This window comes from Schistocerca americana, chromosome 1, assembly GCF_021461395.2.
Source record: "Schistocerca americana isolate TAMUIC-IGC-003095 chromosome 1, iqSchAmer2.1, whole genome shotgun sequence".
Classification (NCBI taxonomy): Eukaryota; Metazoa; Arthropoda; class Insecta; order Orthoptera; family Acrididae; genus Schistocerca; species Schistocerca americana.
Genome location: NC_060119.1, coordinates 1104306030 through 1104333594, shown reverse-complemented (window position 1 = coordinate 1104333594; position 27565 = coordinate 1104306030). Strand labels below are relative to the sequence as shown.

Below are 27565 nucleotides of genomic sequence, written 5' to 3'. Positions count from 1 at the left end.
AACTAACATATATAAGATAAGCTACAAGTGATTCCCCAATTTTCAGTGTGAGTAGATATCACTAATCATAATTTGTTGTTAATACACTTTACAGATGTAGCCTGAGTAGTTACTTCTACATGTTACTGTATAACTGTTATTGCTCCACATCCATGAAGGGAAACTTTTATGGTGGGATCTATGAAATACAATGTGTACATGAATGAATGAACCTGGATTTGTTACACATTCCTTCGTGATGGGTTGCAGGCACAGAAATGTACATTCTAATTAATCATAGAGAAACCCTAGCAAAAATCAAATATATAATGTACACAGTGGTTTTATATCAGAAACAACAATTTGTTATTCTTTAAAAACTAATATATTTTATCAGCTCATGCAATTCATATGATGCAAAGGAATAAAAATGTAACTTGGCTCTCTGATGTAGGCAATGAAGCTACTGCTGGTTGCAGGAGCAGATTTCTTACCTGCTCAGAGGGAGTATCATGTTAGAGCAATCCATTTGGCTGTTGCAGCGGGGGATACTAAGGTATGCTAATACAAATTATATATATATGTATCTTATGTTACCATAGAGCTGCTTTTTGAAACAAAAAAGTCCTGTCCTGCAACAGTGACTCCAGAAGCCTACGTTTCCTTTTCATTGTTTTCATATGACTTCTGTTTTGTGAAGCTTTCATAGTACGTCAGGTGTTATATACATATTTTATGAAATTGTAAAGTTCTTGATAGAAATTGTGATAAAAAATGAGGATTGGCAACTGTTATCTTTTGCCTGACTAATGTAATGGTGTTTGACTTACAGCTAGTTTTCCAGGTTAAATACACACACAAACACACACACGCAAGCGGCCCCACACACACACACACACACACACACACACACACACACACATACACACACACACAAATACACCCATTCACAGCTGAAAAGACACTAAATTTTAGTTGTTCACAAGGTGACTGATATGGTTTGATGGAAAAGGAGAGTGCAAAAAGTGGATAGAGGTAAGATATGCAAGGTAAGAATGAGATGGATAAATAATGGGAATCAGGGGGCAGCTGACTCTCAGCAGCATCCATATACCCAGCTGCCAACATCTGGAGCCCTGAATCATGCCTGTGTTTACCAATGTCAGGTCTGTGACTGCATCAGAAATTACTTCTTGAATGGCCCCTGTAATGGCCCAAGCTGTGATAGAATAACAGAAGCTATGGTAGTGGTGGGTCTGCAGAAGGATGTGATGGGTGAGTGTAGAAGGCAGGTCTTGCAACTGAAACATCCATGAGCGACTGACTTGCAGGAAGCTGGAATAGAATCAGAGGTAGCTTATTTGTAATTCCATTGTTTTCTGGATTACCAAAAAACCTGTGACCTTGTGAATCAGTCCCAGACCAGTGCTGCTCTTATAACCATGCCTGAGAAACCTTGGTCACATCCTTTGATTACCTTTTTCTGTGTCTTGAGATGAGAAATATCCTCTGTTAAATCTTATCCTCATGCTTAAAGTGGTTTTATGTCACCCACTCAACCTACTGAACATCGTCAGCCATCCATGCAACATTCCTGTCCTCAATCATGCATCCCACAGGTGGGCAACGAAGGTTATCCTATACGGCCTCCCACCAAATACTGTGATTCAGTCACTGGCATATTCTGTTATATGAGAGAAAAGGCTACATGTGAAAGCAACCAGCTGTGCTACAATAACTACCCAGTTGGTTATGTGCATGTTACAACTAATCTTCCGCGTACCCATAGGTCTGGTCTCTAGTACATAGTGGCTATTGCAAACTTGACCACTTGGTTGCTTAATATTCTGCACACCACAATGCCATTGACTTTCTCAACTGTGTTTGTACTTAAACCATTTGGGTCCCCTCCACCCAATACCAGAACCTTCTGGACTATGCAGGTGACTAATATTGTGGCAAACCCTCTGACCTATATCTCTCATTGTCCCCCTTTCCCCCTGTACTGTTACCCTTTCATCTCATTATTTTCTACCCCATCCCTTCTGTGTCTAGACTGTTAACCCTTTTCTCTTTCTCGCTTTTTCTCCTGTCCCCTCTCTCCCTCCCACACATACACACACACACACACACACACACACACACACACACACACACACTTACCGATGTGCACACATCACCTAATTTCTCCCTCTCCCTCTCTTTTAATGATTGTTGTCTTGTCCAGTCATCATTCTGGACTGTTACTAAGAGTGCCCTACTGCCCTTTCCTGTCTCCTATTACTTCCGATGCCCTGCAAGTGGTCAAGCTATCTTCTCTCTCCACAATACTGAACGTCCCTGGTCAACCACTCATTAACATTTAGTAACAATGCGGCTTCATTTATGTAGATCTGTGTTTGTGTGTATGTGCTTAAATTGGTAAAAGAACCATAGGTCGAAAGCTAGTGAAATATGCTGCACTATTATGAGTTTATGTGTGCCATGCATTAATTAAATATAGATGACTGATTGCTTATTCTTATGTTATATTCATATCGGGTCTCCAGGTCATCTGGACACAATATGTTGGTGGTCCACCTGGCCGCCATCTTCAGGGGAGTAGGCCATTACACTACCTCAGAAAAAAAGTGAAATCAAACACGTCACAGTGGCTCCTGTATACACCAACCGTGGGTCCACCATGCATGTGCAATAATAACTGCCTTCTAACGACAGGCACAACAGTGTACCAGTGATGAAAGCTCGTGAAAACAATAAATCGATATCAAACACTATTAACAGTTTTTGAAGACTGAGACAATGACCGTTGTTTCATAATGTCAAACAGAACAGAGTTCTAACTCTTACTTAAAGGATATTCCTTATCTCTATTTATAATATTGTCAGTTAGCCAGATTTCAAAGGCTTCTTTCAGTACACAGTCCCAACACTGCGACGCAGAGGCAACCACTTGTGTCTCATCATACAACATTTTATGTCCTTCCATAAGACAATGTTCCAGAACCACAGATTTTTCTGGCTGAAATAAATGTGTGTGGTGATGATGCCCCATGTAATGATCCTGGACCACACGAGTTGTTTATCTAATACAGACTTTCCCGCAGTGGCAGGGAATCTTGTAGACTCCAGGCTTTCTCAAACTTAAATCGTCTTTGACTGAGCCTAACAGGTCTATGGTCTTAGCTGGTACACAGAATACACTTTTAATATTAATTTTCTTTAAAACTCTATGTATTTTTGAAGATATACTCCCTACAAAAGGTAGGGAGTTCATTATCGCCCATAGTCGCCAATTTGTTTATGGAAGATTTTGATGACATGGTGCTGAAGATCACATTCTTAAAACCAACTAGCTTCTGGAGATATGTTGACGATACATTTGTAGTGTGGCCATGTGAGAGTGATGCTCTACATTATTTCCTACATCATTTTAATTACCTGCATCCCAATATTAAGTCCATGATGGAAGTTGAAAAGGATGGAAAACTTCCATTTTTAGATGTCTTGGTCTATAGGGGGAATGATGGGACATTAAGACATAGTGTTAATCATATATATCCATGTATAAGGACCGATATCTTCATGCATCAAGTGGTCATCCATCGTACCAATGCAACGGGGTCCTACATACATTGGTGAAAAGAGCTTACGCCATCTCAGATGCAGATAGTTTGACACAAGAACTGGACCATCTAAAAGCTGTGTTCAAGTAGAATGGTTACACTGACAATCAGATGCATCATGCTCTAAGATTTTACCTTTGCAGGAACCAACAGAATATACAAGCAAATTGGTGGCTTTCCTACCTTTTGTGGAGAGCATAGTTTGAAAAATAGGCAGAATTTTAAAGAAATTTAATATTAAAAGTGTATTCCATCCGCCAGCTAAGACCAGAGCACTGTTAGGCTCAGTCAAGGCTGATTTAGGTTTGACAAAGCCCGAAGTCTACAAGATTCCCTGCCATTGTGGGAAAGTCTATATTGGACAAACAATTCGTACAGTCCAGGATGATTGTGTGGAGCATCATCATCACGCATGTTTATTTCAGCCAGAAAAATCTGCCGTGGTGGAACATTGTCTTACAGAAGGACATAAAATATTGTACGATGAGACACAAGTGGTTGCCCCTGCATCACAGTATTGTGACTGTGCAGTGAAGGAAGCCATTGAAATCTGGCTATCTGACAATGTTATAAACAGAGATAAGGGGTATCCTTTAAGTAAGAGTTGGAATCCTGTTTTGCTTGACGTTAAGAAACAACAGTCCTTGTCTCGGTCTTCTAAAACTATCGGTTGTGTTTGATATGGATTTTTCGTTCCTGCGGCTTTCAACACCAGTGTGCTATTGTGCATGTCATTAGAGCACAGTTATTTTTGTGCACGCGTGGTGGACCCACGGTCAGTGTATAAAGGAGCTGCTGTGGCATGTCTGATTTCTTTTCTGGCGAGATAGTGTGACGACCTACCCACCAGAAGATGACGGCCAAGTGGTCCGCTGGAATATTGTGTCCAGATGATGAGATGTTCCAGCTGGAGACCCAAAATGAATTCAATGAGTTATTATGCTCGAAAAGTTTATAGAGCCACATGCTCATCCTTATATTTATTTTTATACTCTATATTTGCATCTATATTACACAAGTCACTTTATGATATATGGTTGCTGGGGAGGGGGTTACTTTATATACCACTCTCACTTTCGCTATTTCTTTGTTCCAATCACAGATGGTATGTGGGAATAATGATTGCTGTTGCTGGTAAGCCTCTGTGTGGACTCGAATCTCTGTAATTGTTTACAACTTTCAGTTCATAATTTTCTAAACTACTCCACCCCCCCCCCCCCCCACCCCTACCCCAGCATCACATTCCCTAATTCAATCACACCTTTATTCTTGTTTTATTTGTGTCTTTTTTATAACCTCCTCCAAAGACAACTATTCATTCAATTCAATTCGCTTTACATTTGCCATTTCTGATAAAATTCTTGTTACATCAGCAAACAGTGAAGTTTTTATTTCTTCTCCCATAATATGTATTCATTTTTAAAATTTCTCTTTGGTCTTCTTTACTGAATTGTGAATGCAACTAACTGAATAACAACACTGTCTAGATTAGATTAGATGATATTAATACTAGTTCCATGGATCATGAATACGATATTTCGTAATGATGTGGAACGAGTCGAATTTTCTAATACATGACATAATTAGGTTACTTTAACAACATACTTAAGTTAATATAAGAACTTTATTTTTTTGTGTTTTTTGTTTTTGTTTTTATTTTTTAAATATTTTTTTTTCTTAATTTATATCTAAAAATTCCTCTATGGAGTAGAAGGAGTTGTCATTCAGAAATTCTTTTAATTTCTTCTTAAATACTTGTTGGTAATCTGTCAGACTTTTGATACTATTTGGTAAGTGACCAAAGACTTTAGTGCCAGTATAATTCACCCCTTTCTGTGCCAAAGTTAGATTTAATCTTGAATAGTGAAGATCATCCTTTCTCCTAGTATTGTAGTTATGCACACTGTTATTACTTTTGAATTGGGTTTGGTTGTTAATAACAAATTTTATAAGAGAGTATATATACTGAGAAGCTACTGTGAATATCCCTAGATCCTTAAATAAATGTCTGCAGGATGATCTTGGGTGGACTCCAGCTATTATTCTGATTACACGCTTTTGTGCAATAAATACTTTATTCCTCAGTGATGAATTACCCTGAAATATGATCCCATATGCAAGCAATGAGTGAAAATAGGTGTAGTAAGCTAATTTACTAAGATGTTTATCACCAAAATTTGCAATGACCCTTATTGCATAAGTAGCTGAACTCAAACGTTTCTGCAGATCATCAATGTGTTTCTTCCAATTTAATCTCTCATCAATGGACACACCTAAAAATTTATAATATTCTACCTTAGCTATATGCTTCTGATTAAGGTCTATATTTATTAATGGCGTTATACCATTCCCTGTACGGAACTGTATGTACTGTGTCTTATCAAAATTCAGTGAGAGTCCGTTTACAAGGAACCACTTAGTAATTTTCTGAAAGACAGTATTGACAATTTCATCAGTTAATTCTTGTTTGTCAGGTGTGATTACTATACTTGTATCATCAGCAAAGAGAACTAACTTTGCCTCTTCATGAATATAGAACGGCAAGTCATTAATATATAATAAGAACAACAAAGGACCCAAGACTGACCCTTGTGGAACCCCGTGCTTGATAGTTCCCCAGTTTGAGGAATGTGCTGATCTTTGCATGTTACGAGAACTACTTATTTCAACTTTCTGCACTCTTCCAGTTACGTACGAATTAAACCATTTGTGCACTGTCCCACTCATGCCACAATACTTGAGCTTGTCTAGCAGAATTTCATGATTTACACAATCAAAAGCCTTTGAGAGATCACAAAAAATCCCAATGGGTGGTGTTCGGTTATTCAGATCATTCAAAATTTGACTGGTGAAAGCATATATGGCATTTTCTGTTGAAAAACCTTTCTGGAAACCAAACTGACATTTTGTTAGTACTTCATTTTTACAGATATGTGAAGCTACTCTTGAATACATTAGTTTCTCAAAAATTTTGGATAAAGCTGTTAGAAGGGAGATTGGACGGTAATTGTTGACATCAGATATATCCCCCTTTTTATGCAAAGGTATAACAATAGCATATTTCAGTCTATCAGGGAAAATGCCCTGTTCCAGAGAGCTATTACACAGGTGGCTGAGAATCTTACTTATCTGTTGAGAACAAGCTTTTAGTATTTTGCTGGAAATGCCATCAATTCCATGTGAGTTTTTGCTTTTAAGCAAGTTTATTATTTTCCTAATTTCAGAGGGAGAAGTGGGTGAGATTTCAATTGTATCAAATTGCATAGGTATGGCCTCTTCCATTAACAGCCTAGCATCTTCTAATGAACACCTGGATCCTACTATATCCACAACATTTAGAAAATGATTATTAAAAATATTTTCAACTTCTGACTTTTTGTTCGTAAAGTTTTCATTCAATTTGATGGTAATACTGTCTTCCTCTGCTCTTGGTTGGCCTGTTTCTCTTTTAATAATATTCCAAATTGTTTTAATTTTATTATCAGAGTTGCTGATTTCAGACATGATACACATACTCCTGGATTTTTTAATAACTTTTCTTAATATAACACAGTAGTTTTTATAATTTTTGATACTTTCTGGGTCACTACTCTTTCTTGCTGTCAGATACATTTCCCTTTTCCGGTTACAAGATATTTTTATACCCTTAGTAAGCCATGGTTTGTTACAAGGTTTCTTACGAGTATATTTAACTATTTTCTTGGGGAAGCAGTTTTCAAATGCATTTACAAAAATGTCATGAAATAAATTATAATTTAAATTGGCATCAGGTTCACGGTACACCTCATCCCAGTCTAACGGCTGTAGGCTTTCCCTGAAATTTGCAATTGTTAAATCGTTGACTGAACGTACTACTTTGGAGGACTGTTTAGTATTGCTGAATGGAGCTATGTCATATATTGTAACTAGCTGTGCACCATGATCAGAAAGACCATTCTCAACAGGCTGAGCATTTATCTGGTTAAAATTATCTTGGTCTATAAAGAAGTTATCTATCAGTGAGCTGCTATCCTTTACCACCCGAGTAGGAAAATCAATAACGGGTGTCAAATTGAAAGAACCGAGTAATACTTCAAGGTCATTTTTCCTATTACCCTCTGTCAGAGAATCTAGATTGAAGTCCCCACAAATAATAATTTGCTTCCCCCTGTCTGACAGATAGCACAACAAGGAGTCCAAATTTTTCAGAAATAGATGAAAATTTCCTGATGGGGACCTATATACAGTTACAATTATAAATGTGCCTTTATTTAATTTAAGCTCACAGGCACTTGCTTCTATATGTTTCTCTACACAAAACTTTTTTGTTTCTATACTTTTTGCACAATGATAACTTTTGACATATATGGCAACTCCTCCTTTCTCCATATTTTCTCTCATTACATGTGCAGAGAGCTTATATCCACTTACATTTACCTTATCCATATCAGTAACAATGTGATGCTCAGACAGGCATAGTATATCTATTTCATTCTCAGCTTCTAAATCTTCTAAACAGACCAGAAGCTCATCTACTTTATTCTTTAAACTCCCAATATTTTGATGAAATATACTTACATTATTTTTAATCATACTTTTATGAGAACCTTTCCTTATTCTAACATTTGCAGTACTCTCCTGTCTGAGTTTCTCATTGTGCTTAGGCCTAGTTCCTATACCAGTGGTCGCATGGTGTTCAGAGAGGCAGATTATGTCAACTGGGTTGGGTGACTTTAATTCATCAATGCAATTACCTAGGACTGAGATACAACTTGATGGAGATAAAATTTCTGGTGATTGGTGAAAATTTATAATTGATAGCTGTGATTGGTGATCAAACGTGCTAGAATTGTGCTGTTTAATTTCTTTCCTAAACTGAAGATTTGTTTCAATCCTGACCTCTCGTAGAACTTGACATCTTTCTGTCTTACCTATCCTAAAAAAGGTGCTGCTCGAACACCTGTAACCACTGGTATTTTACCATTCATGGCAGTGCCTCCCCCCCTTAAATTTCCTGCTATTACCCCAGCCAGTTTCCCCTTCCCTTTCCTGTTGAGGTGTAGGCCGTGCCTGGTATAGTCCCACCTACTGAGATAATCAACAGGAACCACACCAATATGAGCCCCCGCACCCGACCCAAGCAGCCGTTCCAACTCCAAATTAACTCTCCCATCAGAAGAGTTCAAATGAGGCCGGTCATGGCGTCTCAGGACAGATACAAATTCAACATTGGTGTGTCTCGATGCCGACGCAATCTTTACCAGGTCACACTCTATACTGTACCCAGGATCTCTGTCGATGCTGTTCCCTGGCCCTCCCACAATAACCACAGTGTCTTCCCTGGTAAATCCTTTACAGAGTGAACCTAAATCCTCTCTCACCTGATCCAGACCTGGTATTCTGGTCCTAATTCCTCCTGCAGAAGTTGGCCTACATCTCCGGCATGAGAACTGCCTAACAACAAAACTTTCTTCCTTTTCGATGACTTTCCTACATTCTTTTTCAATTTCCTATTGAAAGTTTGTTGTGTCCTGTCTACACCTACCTCTGCTTGAGGCTCATCAGTTTCTAACTGAAGCAACAGGTCAAACTTATTTTTGACATTCACCACAAAACTGTCAGACTTAGTTCTAGGCCTGTTCCTTCTGCTACCTGTTGCCACTTCTCACCTCTCTTTGCCCTTCTCCCTCCTTAACCTGTCCAGATCTTCCCTAGCCTGATCTAGCTCAGCCTGAAGGGCAGCAATTTTCCCCTCCTGTTCCACTATCTTCCTATCTCTGCTGCAAATCCTACATAACCACTGATGAGCCTGATCCACTTTCCCAACACCCACGCCACTGCAGTCCCCCCAGTGAAAAAAACTACTACATCCATCACACCAAACCCTGGAACTAACAATTCTATGGCAAGTCAGGCACTTCTCACTCATGGAAAAAATAATACTTTAGCTAGAATAAATCAATTAAATTACCGAAAATCAAAAAAAGACGTTACAAGACTTAAGCCTATTCACAAATGTATATAAGCAAGTTTCTGATTTAAAATTCCGCTGTTTTTCTGAGATATGTATTAAAACAATGAAGGTATACGCTATTTATTATATATTTCACTCGATGGAATGAAAAAAAGGACAATTAAACGAGATAGTTTAACTTTGATTCTCCAAAAACGTTACGAGAATTAGGCCTATAAACAAATGTATATAGGCAAGTTTCTGATATAAAGTTACGCTGTTTTTCTGAAATCTGTATTACAACAATGAAGTTATACGCTATTTACGGTAGTTTAGTTATTTGTTACCGAGAAACTGGTTAAATTACCGTGAAACAAGAAACAAACACGTTTACAAAATTTAAGCCTAAGCGCGACTTCGCGAAGTTACGATCTTTTCGTGTTTTCTGAAAAAATACGCAAAGAAAAGTCGAACCTTTAATGGCAAGACTAAACGATACACTAATGCACGTATTTAATTTGTTGTCGGCCTTAAACTAAATTATATTCCTGTCTAAATCACTTAACTTTCTGGAAATGGTTTCTGGCGTCACTTACTCGGCGGCCATCTTGGCTCAGATGAGGTGACTTACCTCAGTCCTTTCTCAGTTACTGCCTGCCTTACACGTCCTGTGACCCTTAGAATTGCAGTCTGCTTTCTGTACAAGATTCAGAGAACCATTTGCTGCTCTATTTTTACCTCTCATGACTTAAAAATTTCAAAGACTGCATTTCATTCAATATTGTCAAAAGCTTTTTTCTAAAATTACAAATGCTATGAGTGTGAGTTTGCCTTTCTTCAACCCATCTTTCAATGTAAATAAAAGGAGTAGGGTTGTTGGTTCCTGCATTTCTCCACAATCTGCATTTAAGCATTCAGGCAGTTTTTATCTGGTAAAGGTCATGTTGGTGTTAAGTGGTGAGTAATAATATGTGAGAAGATAGTCCACAGCTTTGACTAATGGAAAGGTCACACAAAAACTTAATTTACGATGTAAATGATGTCTTGGATTATTTTACTAAAACTGCATTTTTCTCATTATTTTGGGATACCTTACAATTCCAAAACAGCACATAAAAATTTACCAAGTTAAAGAAACTGGAAGAGGTTTTACATTCTGTCAGTGCTATGGTCATTAAAGACTTTGAACAAGTTATATTGCCCACTACTGTCACTACACTATTCCATAAAATTGAAGTGTTTTAAGATTTGTGCTGATTTGTGTGGATAAGGCCTGAAGCACAACCAGCTGAAAAATTTGTCATTTGCCTGATACAAATTAATCTCTCACCCCACTTTTTGTATCTGAATGGCCGGCCGGTGTGGCCGAGCGGTTCTAGGCGCTTCAGTCTGGAACCGCGCGACCGCTACGGTCGCAGGTTCGATGTGTGTGATGTCCTGAGGTTAGTTAGGTTTAAATAGTTCTAAGTTCTTGGGGACTGATGACCTCAGATGTTAAGTCCCATAGTGCTCAGAGCCATTTTTTGTATGTGAATGAAATGTTTTTACAGGTAAATACAAAATACAAGTGCTTGAAAGGTGACACATTAACTCGCAGATTGGCACAATTAAAAGATACTTTTATATAAGCTTTCAGCCACAGCCTTTGTCAGAAAAAGAGAAACACACACCATTCATTCACACAAGCAAACACATTCATGCACACATGACTGCCAAATCCTTCAGTTCTTGCCAGAATGAAACTATCTTGTGGGATGGAAGCAGCAATCTGGAAGGGGCACAGAAAGGGAAGGAATAGCAATGTGTGGGTGGGGGGAGAGAGGAGTGTTCTCTGGAAGAGTGTGCAGGGACTGGAATGCCAACAGGCACAGCATCAGGAGGTTGTGGGGCAGAGAGAAAGGGAAAGTGGGGTGAAAAAGGTGAGAAGTGGGGAAAGATGTGCAAGTGCATTGGCAGAGGTTGGCAAATGAAGAGGGTGAGAGATGAGTATAGGGAGGAGATGATGAGACAGAGCAGGTAAAAACTGTCGAGTGGAGGATGTGGGAACAATGTTTTACCATAGGCTGAGGCTGGGATGATTATGGGAACAGAGACTGTGTTGCAATGATAGCTGACATCTGCACAGTTCAGAGAAGCTGGTGTTGGAGGGGAAGATCTAGATGGCTTGGATAGTGAAGCAGCCATTGAAATCAAGAATGTTATGTTCAGCTGCATGTTGTGCCACAGGATAGTCTACTTTGCTCTTGGCCACAGTTTGATTGTGGCCTTTCATGCTGGTGGACAGCTGACTGGTAGCCATACCAATGTAAAAAGCTGTGCAAGGCTTTTAACAGACCTGACAAATAACATGGCTGGTTTCACAGGTGGCCCAGCCTCTGATGTGGTAGGAGAAACCTGAGACAGGACTGAAGGACTGGAACAGGGAGTGCTGGGTGCATGGATTGGTCAGGTCTTGTTGCGCCTGGATCTTCCACAGGGATATGATAATTGTGGCAGAGGTTTGGGATTGAACATGGCATAGCAATGGACTAGGTGGTTGTGGAGGTTGGGTTGGCTATGGAACACCACTTTAGGAGAGGTGGGAAGGAATTCTGTAGACGTCCCTCATTTCAGGGCTTGGTGGTATGTAATCAAAGCCCTGCTGAAGGATCTGGTTCAGTTGGTGCCATACACAACCTCAAAACAAATTCTGACCTAACCATCCTACCTGCCCACAAAGCTTGTGCCACTGTTGTTGTGAATCACAGTGACCACCTGACAGAAGGCCTCTGCCAATTATCTTACTCTTCCACCTATGAACTCTACCAGAGTGATCCCATTCCCATAGCCCAACGCAACCCCCAGTCCCTGCTTAAAGCTTTAAGTCCTTCCCAGAACCTCACCACTGAATTCATTTCCCTCCTCACCACCATGACACACCACACGCCCACCTTCAACATGCTCCCCAAAAACCACAAGCCTAACAATCCTGGACATCCCATTGTGGCTGGTTAGTGTACCCCCACTGAAAAAAAACTTCAGCCCTCATTGACTAACACCACCAACCAGTCCCCTGTAATCTACTCTCATGTCAAAGATACCAACCACTTCCCTCACCAGCTCTCTAGCACCCCCACCCCTTAACCTCCTGAATCCCTACTCATCACTGTAGACACCACCTCCCTGTACATCTACATCCTTAGTGCCCTTGGTTGTAACCCTATTGAATACTACCTTCCTCAACATCCTTCAGACTTCAAACCCACTACCTCATTCATCATACACCTTACTGACTTTAACCTATCCCACATTCCTTTGAAGCGAATGTATACAAACATATCCATGGCACAGCCATGGGTCCACATGGCACCCTTGTATGCCAACCAGTTTATAGGCCATCTAGAGGAGACCTTCCTAGCCTCCCAAACACCAAACCGCTAGTCTGCTTCAGGTTCATTGATGATATCTTCATGATCTAGAATCAGGGCTGACACCCAATCTTCATTCCTTTACAACCTCAACATGTTCTCTGCCTTCTGCTTCACCTAGCCCTTCTCAACCATGTACCACCTTCCTAGGTGTTGACCTCCTGCTCTATGATGGCTCCATGTGCACCTGCATCCACATTAAACCTGCCAGCCACCAACAGTACCTGCATTTCTACTGCTGTCATCTCTTTCACACCAAAAAATCCCTCCCATACAGCCTAGCTACCCGGGGCAGCGTATTGGCAGTGACAAGAACACCCTTGCCCAATATGCTGACAATCTCACCAAGGCCTTCACAGACAGAACTATCCCTCAGATCTAGTGAGCAAACAGATCTCCCATGACATTTCCCCTTGCACCCCCAATCCTCCAAACACCCGCTATAAAGGAGTGTTCTCTTCGTCACCCAATATCACCCCAGACTGGAACAATTAAAACTCATCCTTCACTAGGGCTTTGATTACCTATCATCATGCACTGAAATGAGGAATGTCACCAGAGGCCCTTCCCACCCATCCTAAAGTAGTGTTCCACTATGCCAGTCCCAATTCCAACCCCTAGCCACAAGGATCATATTCCAGAGGAAGACACAGGTGCAACAAGACCTGCCAAATCCATGCACCCAGCTTTTCCTGTTGCAGTCGAGGTTTATCCTGCCCCATCAGAGGCTGGGCTACCTGTGAAACCAGCCATGTCATTTGTCAGGTCTGCTGAAATCCTTACACAGCTTATTATATTGGTATGACTGCCAACCAGCTATCCACTACCAAACTGTGGCCAAGAGCAAAGTAAACTACCCTGTGGCACAACATGCAGCTAAACATAACATTCTTGATTTCAATGGCTGCTTCACTATCCAAGCCATCTGGATCCTCCCCTCCACCACCAGCTTTTCTGAACTGTGCAGCTGTGAGTTATCATTACAACACATTCTCTGCTCCCATAATTATCCCAGCCTCAGCCTATGATAACACACTGTTCCCACACCCTCCACCCAACAGTTTTGACCTGCTCTTTCCTATCACCTCCTCTCCATCCTCATCTCCCACCCTCTTTGTTTTCCACCCTCTGCCAACACACCCGCCCAACTTTCCCCGTTCCTTTCCATTTTCCCTCCATTTTCCCCACCTCCCCGCCCTACAGCTTCCTGATGCTGCACCTGTTGGATTCCAGCTTCTGCACACTGTGCCAGACAGTGCTCCTCTTTCTCCCCACCCTTACACTGCTATCCCTTCCTCTTCTGAGCCCCGTCCAGATTGCTGCTTCCATCCCACGTCATCGTTGCAGCCTGGCCTGACCTGCCGGATTTGGAATTCACGTATGTGTGGGGTATGCTTGCTTGTGTGGATGAATGGTGTGTGTTTCTCTTTTCCTGGAAAACTGCAGTGGCTTAAAACTAAGTGTAGGTGTCTTGTAATTTAATATGTGGTCTATACAATATGTAGCAGTCTATCTTTTCCTACATTGTTGATATTCTTACCTGGAGTTTCAATTGTCTGAAACAGAAATTCTTCCCCTTTAAGTACATTGTCAGATGTCAGAATATGTCACTAAGTACAAGATAGGTGCACTGTATAATTAAGTAAATGACAATAATAACAAATAATTACAGATTAGATCAATTGCAAGAAAAATTGTCTACATAGGTAAATATATGACAAAGACAATTAGTAATTAACAAGGTAATTGACAGTAAATAGAACAGCAATAAAATAGTTACATGAAATAAAAATTGTTATAAAATAAAGTTTTCTGTTTATTTGTAGTTTAATGAAATAAAAAACCATTTACCACACACTCAAAAAATGCTTGAGAAGAGTGAAACAATTTACTTTTCATCCATTTCACAATACTAGTTTTAAATTTATTTACTGATACTGTGTAGACATTTTCAGGCAATTTTTTGATGTAGATAAGACCAAGATATTTGTAGCTGTTATGGGTCTTTGCCAATCTATGACACGTTGATTGTATGCCCACTTCTTATGTTATGGTGTTGGATTTTCCTCAGGTTATACTTACTTAAGTCTTCTTTAAGAAAAACAAGGCAGTTATGGATATAGGCTGCAGGCTAGGTACTTTTATTATACAGGGTGATTCAAAAAAAAATACCACAACTTTCGGAATTTAAAACTCTGCAACGACAAAAGGCAGAGCTAAGCACTATCTGTCGGCGAATTAAGGGAGCTATAAAGTTTCATTTAGTTGTACATTTGTTTGCTTGAGGCGCTGTTGACTAGGTGTCAGCGTCAGTTGATGCTAAGATGGCGACCGCTCAACAGAAAGCTTTTTGTGTTATTGAGTAAGGCAGACGTGAATCGACGACAGTTGTTCAGCATGCATTTCGAACGACGTATGGTGTTAAACCTCCTGATAGGTGTTGTATTAAACGTTGGTATAAACAGTTTACAGAGAATGGGTGTTTGTGCAAAGGGAAAAGTTCTGGACGGCCGAGAACGAGTGATGAAAATGTAGCACGCATCCAGCAAGCATTTGTTCGCAGCCCAGGAAAATCGACTCGCAGAGCTAGCAGAGAGCTGCAAATTCCACAATCAACTGTATGGAGAGTCCTACGAAAAAGGTTAGTTATGAAACCTTATCGTCTGAAATTGGTTCAAGCACTGTCTGCAGCTGATAAGATTAAAAGAATCGATTTCTGTGATTTTATCCTTGCTCAAATGGAAACAGATGAATCTTTCGTTTCAAAGATTGTGTTTAGTGATGAAGCAACTTTCCACACTAATGGGAAAGTCAACCGTCACAATGTCTGTATATGGGGCACTGAGAATCCGCGGGAAACAACTCAGTATGAATGTGACTCGCCTAAGGTGAACGTTTTCTGTGCCATTTCAGCCAATAAAGTTTTTGGTCCCTTTTTCTTCGAAGGTGCTACTGTAACTGGACTACAGTATCTGGAGATGTTAGAGAATTGGCTGTTCCCTCAGCTCGAACGTCAACTAGCCAAGGCGATGGATCGGCCGCCAGGCAGCCCGTGACAGAGCACTTCATCACTGGCCTCCAAGAAGCCCTGATCTTACTCCCTGCGATTTTTTCTTATGGGGGTATGTTAAGGATATGGTGTTTCGGCCACCTCTCCCAGCCACCATTGATGATTTGAAACGAGAAATAACAGCAGCTATCCAAACTGTTACGTCTGATATGCTACAGAGTGTGGAACGAGTTGGAGTATCGGGTTGATATTGCTCGAGTGTCTGGAGGGGGCCATATTGAACATCTCTGAACTTGTTTTTGAGTGAAAAAAAACCTTTTTAAATACTCTTTGTAATGATGTATAACAGAAGGTTATATTATGTTTCTTTCATTAAATACACATTTTTAAAGTTGTGGTATTCTTTTTGAATCACCCTGTATTTAGTTTTTTGAAATAATCCCTATGTGATTCACACAGATTAAGTCCTGAAATGCACCTGATAGCTTCATTTTGCAATTTAAACACTAAATTTAAGGCAACATAATTACGCCATAGTAGCAGTCCATAACTCAGATGGGAGTGTAAGAATGTAAAAGATGAATGTAATAGATGTACTGTATTGACACTGCTGAGCAGCTTGTACATCAGACAGATGGCATGTGCCTGTATGCCGTGTAATTTACCTCTGTGGGTATCATCATGTCTAAGTGAAATGCTTGTGGTGGCTATCAACCACTCTTACAGCACCTTTGTGCTTTGACTGAACAGACACTTTGGTTTAACTTAATTTTTGTTTTCGTGCACTGGTTGGTTTGCATACTGTGTTTTTGTGTGTTCAATATTTGTAAATAAAATTGTCTTCAACAAGTTAATGCATGTTGGTGCTACTATTTCCTCATCTACTGCAAGGGGAAGAAATTATCAAATGCTAATAGTTTGGCAATTTTGTTGTGATGACTGTGAGCATTCAGATTAAATACAATATCTTTTCTCTCACTATCATTTTTCTGCTGTACATTTGGCTGAGACTAAGTAATAAATATCTCCACCAATACCACTATACTATGCACATTTTTGAGGGTAGTATCACACATGCCTACAGCATTTCATCACATTCTCAATAGCTCCTCTGATTAGCTTAGTAAATTTGTGTATGGCCAATAATACCACATGGAATTTCTGTACTAATTGGAAATATTATAAAGTGTCAATGTAGTATGTGATTCAGATTTGGTTTTCAAATGAAACTGATCAAGGAGATTTTTCAACTTGTACTGAATATTATAAAAAATATCACTTGTCATTTCTTTTTTATTTATTTAAATTTTTTTTTGCATGTAGTCATAAAAGACAACTTTTGCTAATTTCATGTTGTTTACAAATATAGCTTAGAATTCTTTCCATGAAGATAGACATCTGTGTACAAGAAATGATTTTAGGTGTGGTGCTCTTGCTCTTATTGTATTAATTACAAGAAAATTTTTCTAAATGGATCTACAGGCAAGGAATCAACAACTAGAATCAAAATATACTGATAAACATTTATTAGAAGTCAAACATGAAGTTTATTTATTTAGCCATCCGTGGACATTTTAAAATACATGATGTTGTCAGTTGCGTACATTCATATTGTGGTGTAGAGCGCCATAAATATCAATATTTGTTCTGTGCGTAAGTGTGCTATCTTTGAGGAGAGGGCTTTGAGCAGGATGTTGGACGCTAACGGCAGTTAGCCTCCGGACTTGTATCTGTGTAGAAGCTAAGTGTGAATAAATCTGTATCTGAGTGAGTTCTAGTTGTTTACCTACAACTATTCTATATTCCCTCACTGGTGACCCTGTTTTTGTGTAATACGCGTCCGAGTTACCGCCCGAAGGTTATTTACGCGCCTACCGCGTCGGGTTTCTCCGCGTTCGCGAGGGCCTTTGTTCAGTTCCAGACAATGGCCTTTCAGCATTCACCGCCGCCCGGATTCCAGCAACATCTCTCCAGCACTCCTGCCGTCGTAGTGGACATGCCGCAAGAATCTTTAGAATCCTTCAGCCAGAACATGTAGTGGAATTCATTGAGTGCCGCCTGTTTCTTCCAACCGCCAACGGTCGTGGACTCTGGCTTTGTTAGCTTCGACCTTCCCACGTGTTCTCTACAGAGTGTTGGTCAGAAGATTCCTACTCCTGTGTCAAACACACAATTCAATACAGTTCGTGGCGTCGAGCGAGGTTTTGCTACTTTGGAAAATCCAGTAGTAAATTCAAACTCGAATCAGTTCCCGCCACGTGTGTATCCTTCCACGCCGGCTAGTCAACAGGTGTTCAATGCTCACCAAACAGCAAATATCACACCGAGTGTGCATCCTAGTGGACGTGTGTGGGATCCTTGTGTTGCTTCTAATCAAGTCAACAATTCTGTGCTGGACAGTAATTACTCCGACATCTACAACCAGCCTCACCACTCACGGTCGAGTGAATACCGTGTGCATAACGGACATTCACTGGCGTACTTAAGCACTTGTGGCTTCTCTCTGCGCTACCACATCAATGAGAATGCACATCTTGACGACGATCCTCACACCGTTCGAGCGTCCGTCGCTTCGCAGCCGCCCCCCCGGCATCAAGTGAATTTCGCGATTCCCGCATTACGGGACACCAATAATTCGGACTCGCAATCTTCGGCATGCTCCACTTCCATCTGAAGTAATAGGCGCACCTCCGCAGTGCCTGCAGTGCCGAATCTGCCGAAATTACCAGACTTCAAACCTGCTCACCCGGAGTTCTGGTTTAACCTGGTTGAGCAAACATTCAATGTCTGTGCTTTGGACGACGACGCACGCTTTGCCTGCCTCATGAACCATCTTCACGACCGTGTCGATTTAATTTATGATCTGGTCAAAGCACCCCCCCTAGCAGGGAAGTATGCTGTGGGGAAACAGACGATACTGGAGCGCGTCTCTAAAACCAGGAGAGAAAATGTGCGACAGCTCATCTACGAAGAGCGTCTCGGCAACAGGTCTCCGTCCCAGCTGTGGCGGTGCATCTGTCTTCTCGTCGATGAGCAAGTTATGCCTGATGACACGCTCGCAGAAATCTGGACTGAAAAGCTGCCTTTGCCTGTCCAGACTGCTATCTCTGCGTATGAAGATAGGCCAGTAAATGAACGTTTACGCGTCGCCGACAGAGTATACTCCACCAGGCAATGTGAGCTCCATGCACTGCATTCTGGACGTGACCGCACTAAGACGCTTTCTGACGCCACGCCTTTGTCTGGTGCTGCTAATAACAAGTTTGTTAAACTAGCCGCCCTGCCTGCACCTTAAGCTCCCCGCAACGACAGTGCATCGGCCTCTGTGGAAGACTCTGGGGCATATACTTCTGGTATGATTTTTTTTTTCTAGTAATTTAATTGAAAGCTTTGTTGCTTTGGTAAAAATAAAATTGGTTCTTTTTGTCGTGACAGAATAAATTACTATTAATCACACCAGATTTGTCGGAGAACAGCAGCAACACGTGTAATTGATCCAGCTTTAAGAAATTCTATTACCTTTTAGCGGAAAATTCGTGCGGTACTCTCCGACGTTAGAAAAGTCGTGGTGTTCCGTTCGGAGCAGGAGGCAGCTGTCTTTTCTCATTCGCGATATCGAAAATTACTAAAAAATGAACAGAAATTTTTTTCGGAGGAAGATCGTGCGGAGAAAACAGACAGAAGTTACATGAAAGAAACCTAAGGGACCAACTAATTGGATTTGTACGAACATATAAACGGAACTGAAAGAACTTGGAATAAATACTATAACGATGTCGTCACGACAGCCTCCTGTTCCGACAGAACACATGCTGGATCATAAGCTGCATAAATCTTTTAAACAGGAAAGATTATCACAAGTATAATTAATGAAAATAAGGTTGAGAGATTTTCTTCGAAATTAAATAAACTTCAAGGCTTCAAGTACTATATTATGAAACGGAAACTTACATTAACATGGCCACCCATTGTGGCGGTGGAGCGAATTTTCATGATACACATTCTCGCTTGTTTGTGGGTACATATATTTTTAATCACTTAAACTCTTAAATTTACAATAAAATGATTATATCAGTATGTAGCACAATACTTTTGCATCCGACTCGCAACACATTCACAGAAGAACAGCTAGAGAGCGGCGCGGCTCCCTGCAGAAGTAAAAACTGGCAATTGTTATTTTGAAACATAGGTGCATCGTTTTTTTTTTTTTTTTTTTTTACTGATCGATAGCAGCGTATAACAGTTTATAGCTATCGTGATATTCTGCGCTTTTCAGGAGCGCGGCAAAGATATCTGGTTACAACATTCATTGGTATATGTTAAAAGTTCGCACACACTGATGCGAATACAGAAAAAAAAAAGTTTTACATATTAAAAATCGCAGTGATAAAGGCTGTAATGTCACATACTCCATCACCTAGCAACTACCCGCAGGAGCACAGGCCCGCCCAACCTTACTGTTTCTTCCACGTGAGATTCGGGGAGCAAGCTCGCAAATGCCAGTCACCGTGTTCTTACCCAAACTCCAACCGCAGGTAGGCTATGGTGCCACCTCCTGTGATCTAAACAACAGGCACTATCCCATGTTGCACTCCGTTTCGGACAATAACAGTAAGTGTGGTCAAGTCTATGTTTGCGATTTACGATCAGGTGTATGTTTTCTGGTAGACACTGGCGCAGACGTCTCTTTGCTGCCGGTTCGCCTAGCAACCAATAAAGTGCAACCACACAAAACAGTACTTCGTGCAGTGAACTTGTCTACCCTACAGTGCTCGGGTTCCACTTTGTATACAGTGAAACTTTCGCCCGAGTGCAAGCTGGAGTGGACGTTTCTAGTGTCAACAATTGAAGAACCTATTCTCGGAATTGATTTTCTCAAGCACTATCAGTTGTCACTAGATTTTGTGCAAAATACTGTGTTTTACCCCCCCCCCCCCCCCCCCCCCCCTTAACAAACATATTCCTTTCGCTTCGCTGAGTGACAGTTCTGCTAACACCAAATATGTGTGCTGTGCTAAGAAGTGTGTAAACCTATCCTTGGAGCTGCAATCTTGGACCAACAAGTGGCTAGTGGAGTGCGCCAAGTTTCGAAGTTGCGGATGGAACTTACGGAAATGCTGCGGCATCTCCGCGACATACACCACGAGTTGGCCTCCGCACAACAACGCCTCGCGGCACTACAAGCAGACGACTCGTCGGCTACAGACAAGGTCAGTCCATGGCAATCTGGTGTTCCCGTGCCCGCGCACATTAACGACAATGTTGTGAACTCTGTAAACTGTGTCAGCACCCCCTTTTGTAATGATAGTGTATGCCTGAGTGCTCATGCTCCTTGTGTTCCGAATGGACAATTAACTTGCCAAGCTCGTGGCAATGAACTATGGCCATCTGCTGTTTGGCCACGCCCACTCGGGCCTACAGCGCTCGTAGCGGCACGGCCCGCTACCAAGAACCAGTGTACCAACCTCGCCCATGTTAACACGCGTGCGGCCTTTACGCAGCCTACGAGCGGTTGGCACACCTGTACTTCCGTGCCCTCAGCACCACAGCTTTGCCCGTCCGCCACTGCCTGCTCCGCTTCACGGACATCTGACTGTCGTGCCGCGCCACATATTGCAGTAGTCACTAATGGCACAGTTCATCGGTTACGTCTAACCGATGGGCCGCCCATATCGCAACGCCCACGCCGCCTCAAGCCGGAATTTATGAAAATTGCAAAAGAACAATTGGATGATCTGTTACAAAAGGGAATAATTGAACCTTCTTCTGGTTGCCTATCCTGTTTGACCAAAAGAAAGACGGTACTTGGCGTATGGTCGGAGACTATAGGCATTTAAATGCCCGCACCATCATTGATAAATATCCGGTCCCACACATTGCAGACTTCAACCATGCGCTCGCAGGTGCAAAGTACTTCTCTGTTTTGGACTGTAAGCATGCATTTCATCAGATTCCTATGGCTCCGGAGGATATTGAAAAGACTGCCGTAACCACTCTCTTCGGGGTGTTCCAATACAAATTTATGCTGTTTGGGTTGAAAAACGCCCCCCAAACGTGGCAGCGTTTCATCAATCAAACTTTATCCCATCTAGACTTTTGTTTCATATACATGGACGACATATTGGATTTTGCTTCTACTTTGGAACAGAGTGAGGAGTGCGTTCAAGTCGTGACAGATATTTTAGCAGCCACTGGTATTGAACTGAACAATAAAAAGACTCAATTGCACCAGTCATCTGTCACATTCCTAAGTTATGTTGTGTCATCGGACGGTCTGACACCACCGCAGGACAAGATCAAGCTTATTCTCGAGATGCTACACCCACAGACCTATAGGGAATTACGCAGGTTCATTGGAACAGTTAATTATTACCGAAAACATTTGCCAGCTGCTTCTGCGGTGCAGGCTCCTCTCACAGATGCTCTCGCTGGCCCACAAACTTCTGGCACCCACCAGGTACCATGGACACCAGACATGGACAAGGCATTTAACGAACTCAAAAAGCTGTTGGCCTCCGCTGTCACTATTGCTCACCCACGTGCGGACGCCACAATTTTTATCACTACTGACACTAGTGACAATGCTATCAGCGCAGTACTGAGTCAGACATACAACGATGTTACAACCCCCCTGCAGTTTTTCTCAAAAAAGCTAAACAACATGCAGAAGAAATACTCAGCATTCGACAGAGAATTACTTGCAGTTTACGAGGCCATAAGACACTTCAGAACTGATGTTGAGGGACGAGATTTCTATGTGCTCACTGATCACAAGCCGTTGGTTCCTGCCATAAAAAATCCTGCGGCTGATCCGCCCCCATGACGCTTTCGTCACATCGATTACATCTTGCAATTTACAAATGACATTCGCTACATCCGAGGAGCGGACAATGTGGTCGCTGATTTTCTCTCGCGTGTTGGTGCTGTCACAACCTTAATTGACTTAATGGACCTACCTCGGTTGCAATCGGCAGACCCCGATACCATGCAGTTAATTTCAGACCACAGCTCCTCTCTCCAACCGGTACGCTCTACTTTCCCTGGCATATCTGACTTAGTGTGGCGTGATGAATTGACTGGTACATTGCGGCCATTCATTCCTAAGCCCCTTCAATGCCAGGTCTTTGACAAACTACACACATTAGCACACCCCGGTGTCAAAGCTTCCACCCGTCTGGTAGCTGAACGGTTTGTCTGGAGAGACATGCGCCGCGACTGTAAGTCTTGGGCAAGGGCATGCATGGTGTGTCAACAGAACAAAGTTTCCAGGCACACTTCTCCACCCCTTGGCTGTTTTGCCCAACCGCCAGGCCGGTTTCACCATGTTCATGTCGACCTCGTAGGCCCTTTGCCCCCCTCCGAGGGTTTCCGTTACTTGTTTACAGCTATTGACAGGATGACTCAGTGGGCTGAGGCTGTGCCTATTCCGAACATTACCTCTGAGACAGTAAGTCGAGCATTCTTAGATTCATGGATCTCTAGATTTGGCTCACCTGTTTACCTCACCACTAATCAGGGGCGACAATTTGAGTCTTCAGTTTTCTCTGACCTATGTAAAATGTGTGGTATTGTCAAAATTCATACTTCTGCATACCACCCCCAGAGCAATGGGCTTGTCGAGCGATGGCATCATACCTTAAAGTCTGCCCTGCGTTGTCATGACTCACTATGGACAGAGGCACTGCCCTTCGTGCTTCTTCGCCTTCGTGCGACTTTCAAGGAAGACCTCAAGGGTTCTGTAGCTGAGTTTGTGTATGGCCAACCTCTGGTTTTGCCTGGAGAATTAGTCACTCCGACCCCACTTCCACGGCCCTCTGAACTCCCTTCACTTCTCGAGCAGGTGTGCTTGCACTGCAGCAAATTTCAGCCACCACCTCCGGCTGCTCATACACATCTGCGCGTGTACGTACCGTGCACGCTAGACTCTTGTGAGTACGTGTTTCTCAGAGACGACTCAGTCAAAGCCCCGCTTCAGTCGCCCTACACAGGTCCTTACAAGGTCATCAAACGCTCTGAGAATAACATGGATCTCCTCATAAAAGACTCTGTAACCACAGTCTCACTCAACCGAGTGAAACCAGCTTTCATTGAGCCTCAGGTGAACCTCCCTGATTCTGCCCCTACTTCTCCCACTCCTGCTTCGAGCGGCCATCCATTTTCCCACACCATGCATTCGGGTATTGATTCTCCACAGCGTGCTTCTCTGCCGAGCACTGGTCCTTCTTCGCGTTCATCTAATTCGAGTGGCCAATCTTTTCGGGGCTTCACTCCTCACAGCCCTCGCAGTCGAACTGCCGACCACTCGGATTCTACCATTGTGTTACCATCTTCGTGTGACAGCCCTTTGTTCAATCCACGCTGGCTCCTCGTTGCCTTCGGTCACGCTCCCTCGTCTGTCAGCTGATCGCCCAAGGTTGTCTCCTGCACAGTCCAGTGCACCTGCCAACCCCCCCCCCCCCCCCCCCCCTTAGCAGAAGCTTCCCCCTGCCTTGGCTTTCCCACACCTCCCTGCCTCCCTACCATTGCTCGTACAGGTGCCATCCAAGAATTCACAACACATGTGCACCCTGATGACATACATAAACTATCTGTTGTCGTAGATGGTGATACGGTGTGTGTGGTACTCGCGTGTGACAATATTGAGGGAGGAAGTGCAGAATCTCGTGTGGTGCGCCGCTTTAAATTGAGCAGAAGTGCTGCGTGTGGCAATTTGCGTGCCTTTGTTAGGCCTTCTGGCAAGGTGATTCTCCGCCTGCCAGCTGATGAAGTGCTACACCCCCACTCCAGAATGGGACATCGTCTTCAGCCACCGGCGTCGCTTGCTGACTTCACCGTCGACATACCAGGTTTCACCCCCCAGTCTCCTACCAGTCGACCGCTTCCGCCTGACGCAGAAGAACTGTGCGTTACCTTCCTAACTTCTCACTTCTCACCCCCCCCCCCCCCCCCCATTCACATGGACGTACTCCATACTGTGTGGGGGGGAGGGGGAGGTGCTATGTGGTGTAGAGCGCCATAAATATCGATATTTGTTCTGTGCGTAAGTGTGCTATCTTTGAGGAGAGGGCTTTGAGCAGGATGTTGGACGCTAACGGCAGTTAGCCTCCGGACTTGTATCTGTGTAGAAGCTAAGTGTGAATAAATCTGTATCTGAGTAAATTCTAGTTGTTTACCTACAACTATTCTATATTCCCTCAATATATTTATATAGTTTGTTGTTACATGTAGTTAAACATTGTGACATATAAGTTATTTACAATCATGTTTGTTCCTTATCAAAATACTGTGAAACAAAAGCTATTTACTATCATTTTGTGCTAAGGAATTCACTTATAGTGTAAAAGCAGTGTTCCTGCAAAAACAATTTAAGATTTTTCCTAAAGTGGTACACGTTATCTGCTTCTTTTATTTTCTGTGGCAGTTTATTATACAGTTTTACACCTTCATACAAGAAGCTATTTTGAGTGTTATGTTTATTCTTCCTGTCTAGGTGAAGACTTGTTCTTGTACAATAGTTATGAAAACTGCTATTTGTGCTATAATTTTCTATATTTTTTTATGTACACTATGGTTTGGAATATAAATTCACAAGGAACAGTTAGAATTTCTAGCATTTTGAAAAGTTCTCTGCAGTGGGCCCACTTACTGCTTTTTGTTATAATTCTTACTGCTCTCTTTTGCATTTTAAATACTGTTTGTAAATTCTGAGCACTTTTTCCCCAGAAAATAATACCATAACTGATTACTGAATGAACATAACTAAAGTATAAAATTCTCAAACATTCACTACTGCATGTAGTGCATAACAAGTTGTGGATATCTTTTTCGAGAGTTTCATAGCATGTTCATTCCACTTTATTTGGCTGTCAATGTGCAACCCTAAGAATTTTGTTGTAGGTACATTGTCTATGGAGATGTTATCTCATTTTAAATTTAAGGGACTCTGTTTTGCGTTCATTCTAAAGCATATTGTATATGTTTTCTTTACGTTGAGAGTTACTTTGTTTTCCTGAGACCATTTGTGAACATCCCTCAGCACTTCAGTAGAATTTTCCAACATTTGTGCTGGTGTCTTACTGGTGATTACTATGTTGCTGTCATCCGCAAACAATATCTTCTCTCCACAGCTGTTGCACTTTGTTTTTTTACACACTGAATATTTTGGTGGAGTACTGTGATATTTCAATAATCTTAGCAATACTACATGTACAAATTTGTAACTAGCTGTACCTATTGTTTCTAGAACTAATTTTTTTCATACTTTGTGTTACACTGTAAACAGATACTGGAGCACCTGATTTCAATGGGAATGGACCTTTTAGACTGCTGGTGGGACCCTGAACACAAGACAACTCTGCTACATGTTGCAGCTGAAACCAGTGTGGAAATGTTGAAGCAGGTATTGAATGTGGGAAAAAGTGTAGACACCTTTGATAATGAAGGGTACTCTGCCTTTCATCGTGCAGTTCTGTCTGGAAATTGTGTGATCATCAAATATTTTTTAGAAGAGATACAAACTCCTGTGGATCAAAGAGATGCAAAAGGGAGGACATCCCTCATTCTAGTGGCTGCAAGTGACAATTGGCTCCTAATGGAATCAGCAGTTCCAGACATTTTGCTTCATGCAGGTGCTGATGCTAGTGCACAAGACAATGAAAATATAACTGCTTATGATCTGGCACTTCAGAGCAGGAATCAAAACTATGCAGATCTTTTAGAAATGGCGCAACACCTTTGTTAATTTCACTGAACAGTGTAAAGCTGGTGGTGCATAATTGCATCTACGTAATGTTTATGTGACTTCTTAACAACTGGCTAATGGCTTCATATTGACAGGGTACTTAGAGAGTTGTTACATTGTACAAAGTGCACATTTCAAGATTACAGGATACCAAAAATGCAATCTATTGTCTATAAGTGATATAAATTAATTGTATTTGAGCAAAAACAAACCATTGTTCTCCAGATGCACCTTTGTTCATTGGACACTACCAGTAATCCAAATGAAGCCAAGTTTTTTCTCTTCTATTAAAACTAATACAATGGATTAAATTCATCCAAAATCATAAACTTGGTAATTTCACCATGGTTTTGTACCCAGACAGTTAACATATCATCAGGTCTATGTTTGCTTCCTCTGTGTGTGATTAAAATATTTCACTAAGCAGTTAATTTTTATAAATAAACGCATCTTATGGAGGCATTTGTTCCAAATTCATAGAAGTCTGAGTAGTCTATTTATCATAATGAATAACAGTGATGCTAACCTAGCTGTGATCATTTATAATATCCAGTGAGGCAAGCTCATTCTTCAAGCAATTATTTACATTTTGTAACTGAACCTGGCATATTACAATCTCATCCAATATCATAAATTAACTTATAAATAATTAGACACCACCTGCATTTGTGATCAAGTGTCTTGAGCGACATTGCAGAAGGAAAGAAAAGGGTGTAAAATGGTGATGACATACTTTTCTGAGTCAGTGCTATTGACAGAACACAAGATACTTCAGCACCAATTGAGTGCATTTTGAATGGAGTTCTAGAGTAGTACTCTTTCAAAATCTGATGAAATCTCAATGTGATCTTTATCCCAATGAATTACAAC

The 27565-nt window shown here is 41.6% G+C and overlaps 1 protein-coding gene across 1 annotated transcript in view; it reads left to right on the top strand.

The window, feature by feature from the left end:
• LOC124618131 (serine/threonine-protein phosphatase 6 regulatory ankyrin repeat subunit C-like) overlaps positions 1 to 27049 on the top strand; it is a 278501-nt gene extending 251452 nt beyond the window's left edge. The window contains exons 16-17 of the mRNA XM_047145320.1: positions 434 to 535; positions 26237 to 27049. Of these exons, the coding sequence (XP_047001276.1) occupies positions 434 to 535; positions 26237 to 26695 (561 nt within the window). The 3' untranslated portion in view covers positions 26696 to 27049. The remainder of the gene's footprint in view (positions 1 to 433; positions 536 to 26236) is intronic.
• Positions 27050 to 27565: the final 516 nt, after the last annotated feature.